This window comes from Ptychodera flava, chromosome 14 (genome assembly GCF_041260155.1).
Source record: "Ptychodera flava strain L36383 chromosome 14, AS_Pfla_20210202, whole genome shotgun sequence".
Taxonomy (NCBI): domain Eukaryota; kingdom Metazoa; phylum Hemichordata; class Enteropneusta; family Ptychoderidae; genus Ptychodera; species Ptychodera flava.
The window spans coordinates 6,920,367-6,936,552 of NC_091941.1; the positions used below are offsets into that span (position 1 = coordinate 6,920,367).

General features: G+C 41.6%; 1 protein-coding gene across 2 annotated transcripts; it reads left to right on the forward strand.

The window, feature by feature from the left end:
- The first annotated feature begins 276 nt into the window (after positions 1-276).
- Positions 277-15,666, forward strand: LOC139149115 (forkhead box protein G1-like). Of its 2 annotated transcripts, XM_070720677.1 has the most exons (2): positions 277-1,636; positions 14,381-15,666. In XM_070720677.1, exons 1-2 carry the CDS (start codon positions 473-475, stop codon positions 14,396-14,398), a joined length of 1,182 nt encoding a protein of 393 aa, XP_070576778.1. In that variant the 5' UTR covers positions 277-472; the 3' UTR covers positions 14,399-15,666. The 2 variants fall into 2 exon arrangements, with proteins under 2 accessions (XP_070576778.1, XP_070576777.1); XM_070720676.1 differs by lacking the exon at positions 14,381-15,666 and having other exon boundaries at positions 278-2,426.
- Positions 15,667-16,186: the final 520 nt, after the last annotated feature.

The window sequence follows — 16,186 nt, forward strand, 5'->3', positions numbered from 1 at the left end:
TCTACGATGTTCATTCATACAGGGAGCTTTGTTTTCGCCACAAAGTCGTCGACTTTAGAACAGATAATGGGGAAAATATGATTGCTTATTGCCGCCCGAACAATTCACTGGGAGGGGTAACAAGCGCGGAATAAACACAACACCATTCTACGCTGTGATTGGTTCAAAACACGGCTATAATGAAGGCCCCTTAGGGGCGTATTACATTGCATTGTGATTGGCTAACCAATGCAAACTTTGGGTGGTCGCATTCACTAGTTGACAGCTGTTTAATGGAATTATTCGTATTCACGACAACAAGCACACACACACACATCAGCGCACAGAGGTTGCCATATATAAACTACAAGTTTGCCAACTTTATACATCAGACGTCAGTGATCCGACGGAGTCGTAGCGTTGACGATCAGCGTCGGCCCTAGAGTGAACGCAAACACACACGCGCACATCCGTACATCTTTCTTGGGCAACCATGGTGAAAATAGACAGCGTGCAGAAGGACGGTGGCACGACAGCCATCAAGAGTTCGTTCACAATCGACTCCATGCTCATGCAGAAAGAGCGTGAGATTGAAGAGCTGCCGAAGAGCGTGAGTGATCACGTTGGAAGGATGGAGGAGCAGGCGGAGAAGTTGAAAGAAAACGGCGATTCCAAAGAGAACGACGACGAAAGCGAGAACTCGGAAAACAGAGATGATGAAAAGAAGGAAGAGGGCGATAACAAGCAGTCAAATAGTAACAGCCCGCCGAAGAACAAGTATGGAGAAAAACCACCGTTCAGTTATAATGCGTTGATTATGATGGCGATACGGCAGAGTCCAGAGAAAAGACTGACATTAAACGGTATTTATGAATTTATTATGAAGCACTTTCCGTATTATCGAGAGAACAAACAGGGTTGGCAGAACTCGATCAGACACAACCTGAGCCTGAATAAGTGTTTTGTAAAAGTGCCCCGACACTATGATGATCCTGGCAAGGGGAACTATTGGATGCTCGACCCTTCCAGCGACGACGTGTTTATCGGCGGTACCACGGGCAAGCTCCGTCGTCGCTCTACGGCAGCATCGAGAAGTCGGCTGGCACAACTGAAACGGAATCCAAGACTAACCGCCGGTGGATACCCGCTACAGACTGACAAACCGTACCCCATGTATTGGCCCACATCACCTATGTTGTCGATCCCACCGCACGCCGCAGCCAGTAATGCTCTACGTTATACAGCCACTGCCGGCAGCCTACACACGTCCCCCCATTATAATGGCCTGTTGGCACCCAACCCGGCACTGAGTCGCCCCCTGGGCACACACAACTTTTCTGTCGATAGATTGATAGGAACGGACGTTTCGTACGCGCCACACCAGACCACACTGTCGCCGTCGACAGCGGCGCTTGCGTCGTTCAGAACAGCAGGACTTGGCGTGACGACGCCGACAACTTTTGCAGGACTTACGAACGGCACGACGAACGCCGCGGCCGTGCAGTCGGCATATTTCTACCCCCACCTACATCATGCACAGGCAGCCAGCGCAGGAACGACGTATCATGACATGTACTCAAGCCTCAGAAGTATGAACGTTAGCCCACCGACTGCTTTCACCAGCTCTATAGCAGCGCAGCCAATCCCCAACTCGACGGCAAGTAACCTTTTAACAGATACCGCATTCACTAACAACTCTCCGATTGGAACAGTTCAAGTTATACCAAGGCACAGTTAGAGTCCATCGTTAAAAAATTAAAAAGGACCGTACATATATATATGTATACAGAACATAAGTATTTACTAGCAATAAGTATAAGGTTTAGAGACATTACCTTCTGAAATGGACTCTTATCGGGGAAAGTTTTAATTTATATCGCATGCACGTTTCTGTACATAAATTTGTTTGTTACAGTGTATTGAATCAATGTGTGCTTACAGTCTCGTCATCTTTGCATTGCGTGCAAATTTCCCAGACGATGCATTCGACATATGTCTTTCACTAATAGTCACAAGTCAGAACGATACGTCCGTTTTTTCAATCCCCGTGCTGCTCTGTAGTAAAGTTGAAAGTCCTTTTGGAATCTCACTATGGAAAATCGATTCTAAAAAAAAAAACTGATCTTTGTGTCGTCATGGATAGTCGACATCGCATTTTTAAGTATTGTTATAATTTCTTTTTTTCCTGAAAGTTTATGTGTCGATTCTTCCAGTGTTCCTTTCTGAGAATGAATGTGATATTTTATCAACGTCACCTTTCCCCAGTGCTTTTGTTAGCGATGAGGTCTTTTATCGCAAACTTTAACAAAAGTGGTCGGTTAATGACCAGACCCCTCAGAATTCTTGAATCGAACGTACTTGAAGATGTTTTGCCAATGTTAGTTTCGCGTTCATGCATTATTTATTTATGAAATTATAAAATAAAAAAATGACAAATTTAAAACTAATTATCTCGTCTTTGTATTTACACGATCATAGTAATAAAAATGCCCGCCTCCATAGTTTGATTTCGCTTCAAACCTATGGATGAGCTTTCTTTTCAACAGGTATTTTTCTGCTCAGACCGCCGTAGTGTTATGGTGAAAAAACTTGTTCTGCTAACAGTCCAAATACTTCAAAACTTAACAGCTCGAAAATATACGATTAATATTCTAAAAAGAATATATTTAGAAGTAAAGTGTGAGGAAATTCAATGTTTTCAGTAAACCTCAGCGCAGCGCAGTGATTGCTGATTATACTGTAAACATTCGTGTAAACAGACTTCCACTTTGAAAACGGGGTACTCAAATCAACGCATTTTTCGAAAATTTCGAAAAAAAAAATTGTATGAACTGCAGTGTTTTATATGTAAGAGGAGAGGAAAAATTCGTCTATCACCCAACACGGAAACTGAAAATACCGAAACTACAAAGATTGATTTCCGATCGCCTTTGTGTACTTCGGTTACAACAGCGTTTACTCATATGCCTGACTTTCGTGCCGTTTATTTCAATAACGTTGGGTTATTTCCTGCAGATAAACCCCAGAATCGGAAATAATTTGTCGATATCGTGACATGGAATATCTGATGATATTCTCACAATCATCGGCGCTACTAGAAGTATATTTAATTTGCTGTGCTTTCTTTCACACTGGTGCGTGCTCCAACAAATTATTTTGATTAAAAATCTTCATAGGCAATACCTATCTCCAGAATGTGAAAACGAAGGCAAAGATAAGAATTTGGTTTTTGCTTCAAGGAAGAAAGAAGTGAACATCCAAAAGGAGAAAATATTTACTGGAGTCTAGGTGTGCCCACGTCTGCCCAAGCAGAACACACGCTGTTTGTGGACTTTCTATTATCTCTCTTATAAAATTGAAATCTGTTCTGTCCGTGTTTCCAAATATTGATGAAATACAGTAAAGACGTTTGTTGTGATCCGTTTCCAACGAAAATTAAATACACAGCCAGGGACCTGGCTGCCGAGATTAAATATAATTTCAACTCTCTTTAAACCGATATTACGGTGGGCCCCCCTGATGTTACCTGTAGCAGATGATAATGAAGACATCGCCGCAATAGCCGTAACCAGATAACTGATACAGATTAGAACAGTTGAACGCAAAGACGAGATTGAGATGAGCACTGTGGTGTATTCATCGCTGTTCATCAGCCTCGCCCGGTGAAGTCCCACTTTTGTGTTTCAGATATTAACAGCCCGAGCGAGTCCGTCTGAATACTACACCAACGGGGCTCGGGGCGGGACCCCTATGAAATATAGATTCAATTTATTTTTTGATTGTGCCGTCACCCTTTTGAAAAGGGGCTGCGGAATTATTTTGAACTGTCGTCGGCGACGGGTAATCATGCGCCGGCAGACTGTTCATTCATAGTGCTCAGACTAACACGTTCAGCGGAGGTCTCGCAGTTGGAGACGGAGAGAGACACCGGCTATGTTGTGGCGCGTGTTCAGCGGTATTGCCACTACTTTTTTGAAAAGTTGAACCGGTGTTTACCAACACGCCGGGACAAACACGGAGGTGTTTTAGATGAAGCTCTGTAGGCGAAGTCAGGAAGACTTTAAACTTGTCCCATAATGATACTCACCGCAAACATGTATGCTTTGGTACCCCCCTGCCAAAATACTAATACATAAAATAGAAAAGTTTTGAGCCGGCGAATTTCTATAGCAACGAAACAGGTCAGACAACCGACTGGGTGACTGACTTTTCATTGGCCGTTTTCTTTTCGACGGGTCGTTACTGTGAAGAGGCAATTCATCAAAAGAACGGAATTAAAGTGACTTGTACACTTGGCGCTAACTGGCAATTTCCCTCCTAATCTAATCACATTGATCTCATTCACCTCACACAGTCAAGAAGTTGTAAATGCAGAGAATTACAAGAATTATCCTAGCAGTAAACTTCGTCTCTAAAGGTAAACGACAACAGACAATAAATTTCGTCAATTCGCGCGAAATTGACAAGAAATGTCCGTTTGACTTGCAAATGCACTCGTCCCTTTCAACGTCGCTCAGTCCATAATGCTTCTGCAGTGGAGCGCAAAAGACGGGGTGTTTATCAGTGGTGCCATACAAACGAGTTAATTAGCCGACCATCAACTTCTCTCGACGCCCCCTGCTCCCCTCACACGCATTTCGCTGCTTCTCTCGCCTTACCTTTGTGCTCTACCACCGGGCGCCTGGCCGGGTTTCATTTGGCAGCCCTTCTCCTAGCTATTTTGGAACTCACTGTAATTACACTCCAAACGGTAATTTTTTTCGGTCCATTTTGCTGCTTGTTTGTAGTGATTGTTGGCACGATTATGCTGTAAATTGACAGTGTTGTAATTTGTACCTCTTCTCTTTCGTCCCCGGAGATCACGACCTGTATAAACCAAAAAGGAAGTGCGATTATTATTTATCTCTGTTCGTCTTCTTTTTTTGCTTCATGAATTTTCCGTAACCTGTCGTAATTTGTGTGATCGAAATGCTGCCCAAATAAGTTTCGTCCTATGAAGGACCTATCATAACCCTAACACAAGCATATTTACACCTGTAAAATTAAAACTTCACATCCGAGTTGTCCCTTTTTACATTTACTAATTTTGATTTTCTACGTTCGGAAAACGAAACGCCATTACAATTCTAACTTCAAGGTAGTGTCCTATTTGTTTGTTTGTAGTCTTGACAGTCAAGATCTTGAAAATATTTCAAATCGAAATCTAAGTAATTCGAATCAAAGAGATCTAAAATATTATGAAAGGTTAGATAATGTGTAAGTCTGAATGCAGTTTTGACGGCAAAGAGTACAACATACTATTTACTAGTATTTCAAGGTTTACTATTGTACAGCTTTCCGTGTATGTGTACAACGCCGAACAAGGCACATTTATTTTGTCAACTTTAAGGAATATTTTTTTTAGTTTTCAGGGTTTGTCGGGTTTATTTTTCCACGGTTTGATTGCCTATGTACAACATAGTCGAGGTAAATTCACCCACAATCTGTCAGTAGTTGGCTGTTGGGAATTTGACATTGTTTTTTCAACCTTTGACTTCGCTGTGTGTCAACACTGAATTGAAAGAGTATAATTCATCTTGATCCTGGCGTCCTTGTCGAATCAAATCAAGGCATCGAGGTGACGGCACAGCATTATAAACCGCGAAGAATTTTTAAGGCTTTTTATATTCTCCGCTTTGATCGTCTGCTCGGTCAGGGTAACAAGTCCGTGGCAGGAGAAGTCGGTGACACGAGTCCGATACAATCGCCCAGCTCCACGGGGAAACAGTGCCATCGCGGCCGCGACACGTAATTCTATCAGCCAAAATTTGCCTACGGGCTACAACAGATATCGTGTTCGATAGAAACGTTATGTCGGAAGGAGCTCAAGCGAGAGCTCTGTTTGTAGTCCCTGTTCTCAACTTTTGCCCCAGTCCAGTAGTCTGTGTAAATTTCTCTTTATTTTCTTCTTCTCTCAGTGCCAAACTTTGACCCTTGAAGTGGCATTTTTTGGCCCCGACACAATTGATGTGAATTCAGTCTGCTTGCACGGAATCGATCGCCGCCTGGTTCGGTGACAACCATTTGCTGTGTCAACGCCATTTTGTCTGGAATCGTTGCTGTGTCGTGCCATACAGGGTAGATTTTAATTTTAAAAAGTTTGTCACAATGGCGGGCGAACGCTCCGACTCTGCCGACTTCACTCATTGATTCAGCCTCAAGTTAACCATGCGACCTGAGCGAGTGTAATAGGCTCTGGGCTGGCCACCGCGATAGTGCGTTCAGAGCGACAGACTTGCAAGTAATTTTTAATACAACAATATTGATAGAGCTCTTTTTAAATAAAAACATCACGTATTCCATAATCAGAAATATTTTGCCATGATCATCGCATGAACATATTAAGGTCTCAATAAGAACGTTGCCATGTCTGTGTAATATGCTGCAGTATTCGTTTCACCGAGTCGTCATTATAATGGCAACCTTTCGATATGGCACCTCAAAGAAGGCGTGAGCATGAATTCTTTATCACCCGTAATTTATGACAGAACCAAACTGGACAGTTGTTAATAAATTTTGTTCCATACCATGAGCTGACAATGATCATTTCTCAGTCTAAGTGAAGTTAGTCTGCTGGTATCCTTACCTCTGCCTGTTACACTTTTCAAAATATTTTACAAAAAAATCCCCGTAAACTAAAGCGTTCGATATCTTTTAAAACAGCTAAAAAAATTAAACGATAAATAAAGTCAAAATTCAACACCACAATTGTTGCAGTACGCAAAACATTACTATCTTTAAGGCGAAATGTTCCATTTGTGAGGCGATTATGAGCTATGATGTTTATTGAGGTCAAAAGGCATCCTCGTTCGTCACATATGAAATGATGGAAAAAATGTTTATTGCATATGTAATGGTAAAATCGAAAAACATCTCATTCATCATGGAGCTTTTCCTAACAGGAAACGTGGCATTTTTGCAATTCAAGACAGATCTTCGAAAAATGCTGATACCGATCTCCATTGGAAGGCATATCATAATTTGCATAGCCATGACGTAGCAACATCTTTGTGCTATTGAAGGGTAGCATTCAGAAACTATCGTCTAACAGCCAACCCATTCATCATACAATACCAATTCATGCAACTTTGCTACAGTCTTCGATCTCTAGGCTACGATACTCAAAACATGACGAAAATATTACTTGTGAATGCAACTGCAGATTTCTCAGCATCTCACAGATGGTTTAACGATAGTTTATTCGTGTGCCTTTTCACCGGGTTCTGGACGTGAAAAAGTCCAGGAGATCAAAAAAAATCACGTTCCTCCAGTCTTTCTCCCGGTGAACGCTCCATGCCTGCGTAGACATGTAGGGTAGCCCGTGCCACTCGATTCCTTTTATGGTCCTACGTCATCTTCCATTGATGAGAGATAATTGCAGCTCCTCAAGAAGCCCGGAAAGTGCGTGCCGGAGTGTGAACTTCAATTGATTCCGTTGTTAATAATTCATGTTGGGGGAATTCCTCTCTTTCACAGCGGTTATTAAAAATTCATGAGGCAAATTAAACAATTAACAAACCACATTCTTTTAAAAGGGGTCAAATGTAACGCGTCGTCCACGATGTCATTGAAGTGAGAGAAAGAAAAAAAAAGAAAAAATATGTGAAGTATTTTCTGAGCAATTCGCCTCTCCATCTTTTCACATATTCTGAACTACAGGCGACCTTCAAGTTACATTGATTATTTCTGGCCGTATCAAAACGAGGCCAGGTTTTAATTTGCCGTCGATTTATCAAACCGAAAGGTGAAAAAAGTGTATTTGTCCTATCCATAAAATGTTCATAAAATGATCAATCAAGTTCTTAACCGTCTCTTAGAAAACTCTGTTCAAAAACTGAATAAATTATGGTCCACAGTAGTGGTTGGGCCTGTATGTCATCGTGAGAGACTCGTCTTTCAAAATGGCCCAGTCAACACCTTGACATTGGCATTTGAAAGCGAGTAAAACGGTACTAATTTGCAACAAGAAAAATAACACATACTTATCACCCACTAATGTCATTACTCGCACAACAATTAAAAAAACGACACTTTCAGACACATTAAAATTGGCGTTGAACGTCGTGCGAACAAACTCAACGCAGCGTCAATCGCAGCACTCAGGGGATAACTCAGGGCTTCCCGATGACACTACGGGAAGTCTCCATTTAGTTCAAAGACAAGGAGTTGTGTGTATGTTTAGTTGTATGTAACCACTTTATGTGCATACCATTATGGAGTTTACTGTGAATAGATCTATCAGGTGGCTGTGAGTTACCGTTGAACTCCAGAAAGCCAGACAATCTGCCAAGTACTTGAATCAACAGGTACAACATAAAATGTACTTGAGTACTTATTTCGAGCAGGTTGATTCAATGTGCCCCCCCCCCCTCGTCAAGTATTGGTTTAAGTTTAAGCAGCTTCGTGGATATGGTGAATAACTATTGTCCAATTGCTTATTATCATAACAATTCTGTGTCCATTCCTGAAAATACAACGGCTAAGATAAAAACGCCATATGCTGTCCATCGTCATCGCTGATGACGCTGATGAAAATCATTTCCTCATGATATGCCTGTCTGTCTGTCTGTCTGTCTGTCTGTCTGTCTGTCTGTATGTCTGTCTGTCTGTATGTATGTATGTCTGTATGTATGTATGTGTGTATGTATGTATGTATGTATGTATGTATGTATGTATGTATGTATGTATGTATGTATGTATGTATGTATGTATGTATGTATGTATGTAAACTTGTTTCATCTCAGTATTCTTTATAAATGTATGTTAATCGACAGCTCTGTTGATCTGTATATCCATTTGTCTCTGCCTATTTATCTTCTGTGTGTCTGTCTGTCTGTCCATAAGTATATTTGTTTGTTCGTTTGTCTCTCAGTCATGTCTGTCAGTCAGTCTCTCTGTCTTTCCACCAATCTCTGTCCGTCTATCCCTCTCCGTCAGCTTGATCGTAAGCATCGTATCTTGGCTTGCAACAGGTTTAGCACCGTTTATTCTTCGTGGCATATATCCTTAGTGATACAATAATTTGTACTTTCATACCTACTATGAACCTACATACCCACCTACCAACCAACCATTTCTATCTCTAGAGAGATGCATATCTAACAACTAGCAACATATGTTTATATCTTCATTAATTACATTCATAACATATTAGTTTCTCATTAGAGTGCATGTAATTTAAATTGTTTAAACAGTGTTTACGCTTGTAAGTCTTGCTTCTTGAAAAGATTATCACTGCAATTATCTTGAAATTGGCCAGTGTTACGGCTCTTTATGTCTCCGCAGTTTTAATGCGAACAACGAACACGTCTGTGTGACTTGAAATCATCCGGTTGAAGACGTTTGACAGCCCTGATTTCAGAGTTTAGATCCCACGTCATTGCGTCCAAATAATGTCCTTTCGTCCCGCCTAGAGTCGCAAATATACATCGATTAGTTTTGATACAGCCTCCCCCCGCCCCCACAAAGTATCGTACACAGAGCATATTTGATATTCTGATTATTGTCAAATTCATTTCTGATTGGTCTTTTGGAAGGATGTTCCAGATTCGCTTTTCAGTGTCAGCCAGGAAGGTCACGCAAAGATAGACGACCGCAACACCGGTGTGAGGCCGCGGTACTGACAACAAACGATTAAATATTCCTTTTATAAGCTGTGGGTCTTCACTTACTGCAAAATTTGTATTGGTGACAATACAATAAGTTTGTAAATAGAGGAGTATAATAATACTTTATTTCTAACAGTGAGATTACGGTTTAAGTGTGTTGAGAAAAAACGAAGGCAACTGGACAATGACGAAAGGTTCCTATGCCTTCGATTCAACCTGGAAACATACAAACCGTCACTCTTTTCATGGGAGTGCATGTACTGATTGAATCGCGATAGAAAACATTGAAATGCATTCACATCAATGTGTTTGTTGTTTATCAATAGGGGTTGTCTACCGCCCATTTCTTCGCCTATTCAGTGGAACAGGCAGAAAACTACAATATTATGTTACCATTTACGTCGTATTGAAGTGTAAACAGGGGCAACATTGGCTTTTGTGACCAGCAATGGATGGCATGGGGTCCCTCTTACAAAACATCGAGAAAACCCCCTAAGCACAAGACAGGCCAGTCTATGTCACAACACTTTTTGTTATGGCACTAGGTTTCTTTTCTCTGGGCAAAAGAAAAAAAAACTGAAGTTAGGATCGCCCGCAGAAAGGCACCGATTATTATTCCAAGTATACCGAGCAAGAAAAAAAGAGAGGAGAAACTGGTGGGGGGCATCAACTTCAAAGAATCGTGGAATGTCATCCTTGAACACGTGGCGAGTACCTTTTCATCAGTTGTGACGGGCGTTTGGGGTATAAATGTCTCTTGCAAGAAATTTATAATAAACCTTGACAACATTTCATGTCTGTTTTGCCAGCAAATGCCAGAGTCTCCAAACACGGCGTAACAATCCCCCTTTTCAAGCTCAGCAAGGTGCGGGGCCGCTCCCAGGAAGGGTGGACAAAGGGCCTGACGATACTTGCACGCAGCTATAGCTTCTTCTGCCCGTGTTTAGCTCTTCGCAAGTCTGTGAAAAGCAGTGCGTATAGAATTTAAAACGCGACAAAAACATTAGAGAGCAATCCATCTCTCTTGTGACCTTTTAGAGGGTATTTTCGAAGGGAACGCAACATTGAACAATTTTTTTGCACGGATTGTGTTCAGGACTTCCAGGATATGATGCTTGCGGATTTTCCACTGGGAACCTGTGTATTTGATGAGCGTCTGCCCTCTTTGTAAATACTAAGTTATTGATTTATTTTGTTTGCAAACGAGATCTGAAGGGCCCAGAAGAATTTCTCAAATATTTGCCGGGAAAGACACAAAAAAGTGGGCTTAAAATTAAAACAAAACAATGCACACATACAAAACACAATATCGAATTGTCGTCGATCTGGTGTTGCGAAACCTCCCAAAGTCTATTCTGTGTGAAAACAAAAAAAAAGGAGAAAGGTGAGGGAGTACTAATGCGGAAAGAATTGCACGTAAAATGCCCTGCCTTTGAAATGTGAATGTTTTGCAGAGGCATTGCAGTGAGGTGCTAAGTGGGATCGAGAAAAGATGAACATCAACTTTAATTGACGGATAAAAGGGAGAGCAGTCACATACAAAGATGTTAACCGTCAACTCTTCTGATTACCAGCTATTGTTTACCACTTGTGATGCCTGATTCAGCATCATATTCACTCGGACAGGCATACAATTGAGTCAGATCCGCTCTGTTTGTGTTGACGGCGTTTACTTTCTTGCTAAACAATACAAACACTCCAGCGTCTCAAGTGCACAACACCATTTCGCTTTCATTGTGTCAAGCACTTGAAACAAGAGCGCTACCCACCATCTGAAGAAAAAAAAGATCTTGTTTAAATTATCGACTCCAGCTTGGGGTCTCGGCGTAGTTTTGTGTGTGTGTCATATTGGTTGAAAGGAGTTTGAAAAACAATCGTGAATCGCCTCTTTCTGGACAAGATTCTAAATCTGTTCCCCAAACATGTCTTCAAAAAGACGCTAATGAAGTATTCTTTGTCAGCCCAACCATTGTTGTTGCAAACGCATTGAAAATGGAAAACCCAAATCAAAACATATATTGCGACATAAGAAGGGTTTTTGTTTGCAGTGTCTATGCCCATGGTATCTTTTGGAAAACGTGAAATTCAATTTAACTGGGCACTTCCATAACCTGTTACAGCGCATAAAAAACAGTTGTCTGTGACACAATTGAGTTCTTTACATCTGTGCAATTCTTGTTGCTCTCCAGATTATCAAACCGAGTGATCGATCAGAACATTAAAGTCTCCTATCTCAAATATCATCACAGAAAAATGAAGTGGTAGATTTCCTCTCGAAAATGCAAGTGTGTAAGCCCAATTGTTAAACAGTCATTGTATCGCGATAATGGTTGGTTTTAAGCCAGATGAAGCTCGGAAGAGTTCTAAATCTATCCCATAAAACCCACTTCAGGGCCAAAGATGAGGAGAAACGTATACATTGTCGACGATTTGGGTCGTCGTTGTTTGTAGCAAAAATGCCAAATCTAGCGAGTCATGATTCTGTTTTAGGTGAGGATTTCAAGCATACAAAATACCTCATTTCGTAAAGTATGTGTTTTGAGCGATCCTTTTCCCCTATGACACTGAAAGTATTTCTTTCTACGCAGATGTAAATGTTGGCTTTGTTTGTGGCTTTTCATTAGCCGGAGAGACAAGCATCTCTCGCGTCCTCTAATATGCCCCAGAGTTAAAACGCGTTTCAGACAATGAGCCAACAGCGAGTTACGTGTTGCAAGCTGCACAAGTGGCGACGGGCACCCCCTTAAAAGAGAAAAAACTCGAAAAATTGCCACTTACAACACGCAAACTTGTGATCAGTTCTTTGTTGGACTGCCTACGACCTGTTTTATGGACTTAAAGGGATCTTTTTATGGTAATGTTAACCATACCTTAGTAATACAAATGGCGGGCCTTGGTACGCTAATTAGCGTAACCACGGTCACGAGGAAAGCGTAGCAGCCGTTTTCCTCAATGAAAGAAAAAAAAACTATAAAGAATGCCTAGCCACAAAAAGTTTGAAGGCATTCTTTGTACTGAAAGACAAAATAACACTGTTTCAGAGGCATTATATAGTAAAGTTTATCAAACAAACGATGTGTGACATGTGGGCCTGTTCCATTTTGCACGGCAAGTTTGTCATTATGATAACTGCACGGCTATCAGCGAAGATGGAATTGGTGTTGAAACGTAGTTGTCAACACGATGTCGCCAAACTTGAAGGGAAAAAAAGACGCACGTGACCGCCTTTGTTGATATGCGCGGTAGATTGGACGGATCTTGACCGCGTCCATATCTTGTCACTTCGAAAGATTCGCAAAAAAGGAGGCCTTATTTAGGTTAATTTGTATTCCTTTGGACTAGGGAGAAGCAGTTAGCACACAGAGCATCGGCGTGCTCTCCCAACGTCTTGGCTCGTGTAAATCTATCCACACTGCTAATGTTTGTCAACGTTTTAAGAGGTTAAAAGAGGCCAATTTCTGCGCTAAAACGCATACCTCCCTAATAGCTAGCCAGGGCTTCACGTTTGACAAGATATGCCGGTAGCTCGGAGCCGTCCCGTCAATCCGTGTGTCCACCCACCGCGCACAATAAACACATTCCACATAAATACAGGCCGAGTGGTCCAAATAATAAAACCCATAACCAAATCAGAAGCGATTATTTCGCGAAGTACACTCATGGACTTTTTGCGGATTCTCCACAGAGGAGCTTTGTTTACCTCAGCTATTCGCGTGTCTACCAAGAGGAAAGCGATATCTCTTCAGATCGGTTATCCAGTTGACGAGTTTACAATCCTGTCCCGTATATGTTGCAGCACAGCCCGCCCTTGTGCGATATCCCAAAGGACGTCCTTACTTAAAATATTTTCCAGGGCTGTATGTCTAACAGAAGCTTGCTCTAAGACAACACGATACCACTGGGGAAAACAGTGATTAGGGCCAACCAGACATGTTGAAAGAACTGAGCCAGGGAAATCATACAAAAGGAACTGGGTTGACACGGCAAGAAGTCAAACAGAAACTCTGTTATCTTAAGTGAAATCATGGCAGTTGAAATAGCGGCTCACATTTCCGTAGAATAAGGCAGGAATAAGCCAAGATATCGAACTACCTCGTAAATGTGTCTTTTGTCCATTAGAGGTTCTCCCTCCACCAAGCGTTAACAACCAACCCCTGCACCCAGAGAACAAAAAACATCTGCGTGATAGCTACTCAGAACGCGCTCGCTCTCAGACGCGCGCGCCTAAGCGCGCACCATATTTGGTTACAACTCATTACTACAGATCTCATTGCAGGAAATGCAGCAACCGGAAATAAATGTCAATTTTATTTGATTTTCAGAAAAAACAAAAAACAAAACAAAACAAAACAAAACTTGACTGACGTGACCATGGCGCTTCTCAGTGCATTCAACATCTTAAAATGTATACATACACACGTTTACTTTTGAAGGGTGCACACATGATTGTACGAATTGTTCGCAGTATCACAGTACCAAAGTCCTAAGTCTCCTACGCATACATTTTTGGCTCTTTACATATTCTGTTGTTGTTATCATTGAAAGCGGACAAGTATGAATGACAGAAATATGTAACCCTGTAACTCTGTTACGTCACGGTGCTTATCGCGGAGTAAGAAAGTCTCTTGTAAAACTCTGAGGAATTATAGTTTTACAACAGGATTAAGAGTGAAAGTGTTTGCTTTTCCTGAGCTGTGTCCAGGGTCCTGCTAGAGACTGATCGATCCGTTTTCTATGTTTCGCTTCCGTTTCAGATTTTTATGCACGATTAGAAGATTTAAGGGGACCAATCAATATCGATGTTCTCCCGAAGATCACATCGACTCAGAGACCCACCCATCGGTCGACGATCGCCAAACGATACCGGGCAGACCCACAGGAAACGCCGTCGATACTGGATGTGTGGGGAGCAGTTAACGGAAGGCGCCGCTAAGCGTGCTTCGTGGATAATCTGCCGTATATGCAAATCACTGTTCAAAATCTGAGGTTTTCAGAAACGCCTATGATTTAATAACAGCCCTGAGAGGCGGTGCATTTTGAACGAACCTCAGAAAACACTAAGACCTACGGTCTGATAAGTTCTATAAACGCTGTCTGAGAGCAACCACGTTTCTTATGAGTATTCGATTTGAACGAGAAATCTCTAAATAATAATGAAATCAGTGGTTTAATAAAGTGGTTTAATAATCGTTTGTATTCTGTCACCGTGAAAGATGACAGAAACTGACAAGGGCAGACATTCAAAGATAGACAGATAACAGTAAACCAATCATCGACCCTCAAAGATATTGTTATCATTCCAATCGATCTTGTGAAGAACCTTTCTTTAAACGATTTGTGTATTTTGTGAATGCCCAAGAAACACGTCAATTTATGATGTAAATTTGCATAACTTGGACGATATTTGTCTATCTGAATGGCCGTCAATAGCAACAAAGCATTAATGAGTGGTAACTGGTGAATCGCGACCAGTTTTTCTTTTTTGCCGGAGTGCCCTTCGGGCAACACAGACTGTGTGCAAATTAAATATTATAATGAAGTCAATCCGAAGGCCACTTGCACATAAAGGGGCAAACAGGTGTCTTGGAGTGACAGGTTTGGCCGATTTCAGGCGTATTTTTTGAATGTAAAGTCGATAATACGGGGAGGGAGATGGAGATACAAAGCGGCTGAGAGGAAAGATGGGGAGCGGTGTATGGGAAGGTCAAAGGTTGGCATACAGATATAGGGATTGAAGCAGAGCAAGAAAAGAGAACGCTGAAAATAACAGGATCTTTTGAAATGTGGATGGTTGGAGGTTTACGTGATTAAATAGAGATTGTAAATTAATAACACGCAAACAAAAACAATGGCGAATATTTCTATAGTTTTTAATAGAAAGGGATATACATTGTACAATTGAATAAGAGTGAATCAACGAGCGGAAAGTGATAGTAGAAAAAGTAGTGACCACACTCACCATGTAAACACAAAAGATACAATCGCCCCGGGCGTTACTGTATTTGTTTTAATAAATGAAAACTGATGACTCTTTTGTATAGAGGAGATTCATTGGCTGTGTTTTCATCAAGTCAGTGGAAACTGAAATAAGCGAGACAGAAATATCGTGACGTTGGCAGTGAATGGTTGGCTAATGACCATCATGGAGCGGCTTCCGCATCGCATCGATGCACGCTTGGTTGGCCAGCATTTTGCAGTGTTTGATTTTCCAATCGCCAAGACAAATAGTGTGTAATTTATCTAATTAGCGTCGCCGTCACTGTCACTGTCACAGCCACAGCCAGATGCTATACCGATTGTACTGGCGTCACGGTTACGTGAGAACGCACGGCCCCCAGCAGGAGCGGCTTTCCCGGTCGGGTTGCCGACCTGTCTTGCGTATGTGAGAACATAGCTGGTCTGCCCCAGTTTGATTGCTTACATTCTGCCATACGATTAAGGACTTTTTTTATTCATGAATGCCAGACATGAAAGTGTCGGTAGAGAACTCTTTTGCTAGTCATCTTTCAGCCTTAGTACCTGCCTGTGGCTGCAAAATTGTTGATATATTTTAAAGTGTA

What these genes read in the sequence shown, in the direction of transcription:
- LOC139149115 (XM_070720676.1), top strand. Translation starts at nt 473, where the DNA reads ATGGTGAAAATAGACAGCGTGCAGAAGGACGGTGGCACGACAGCCATC.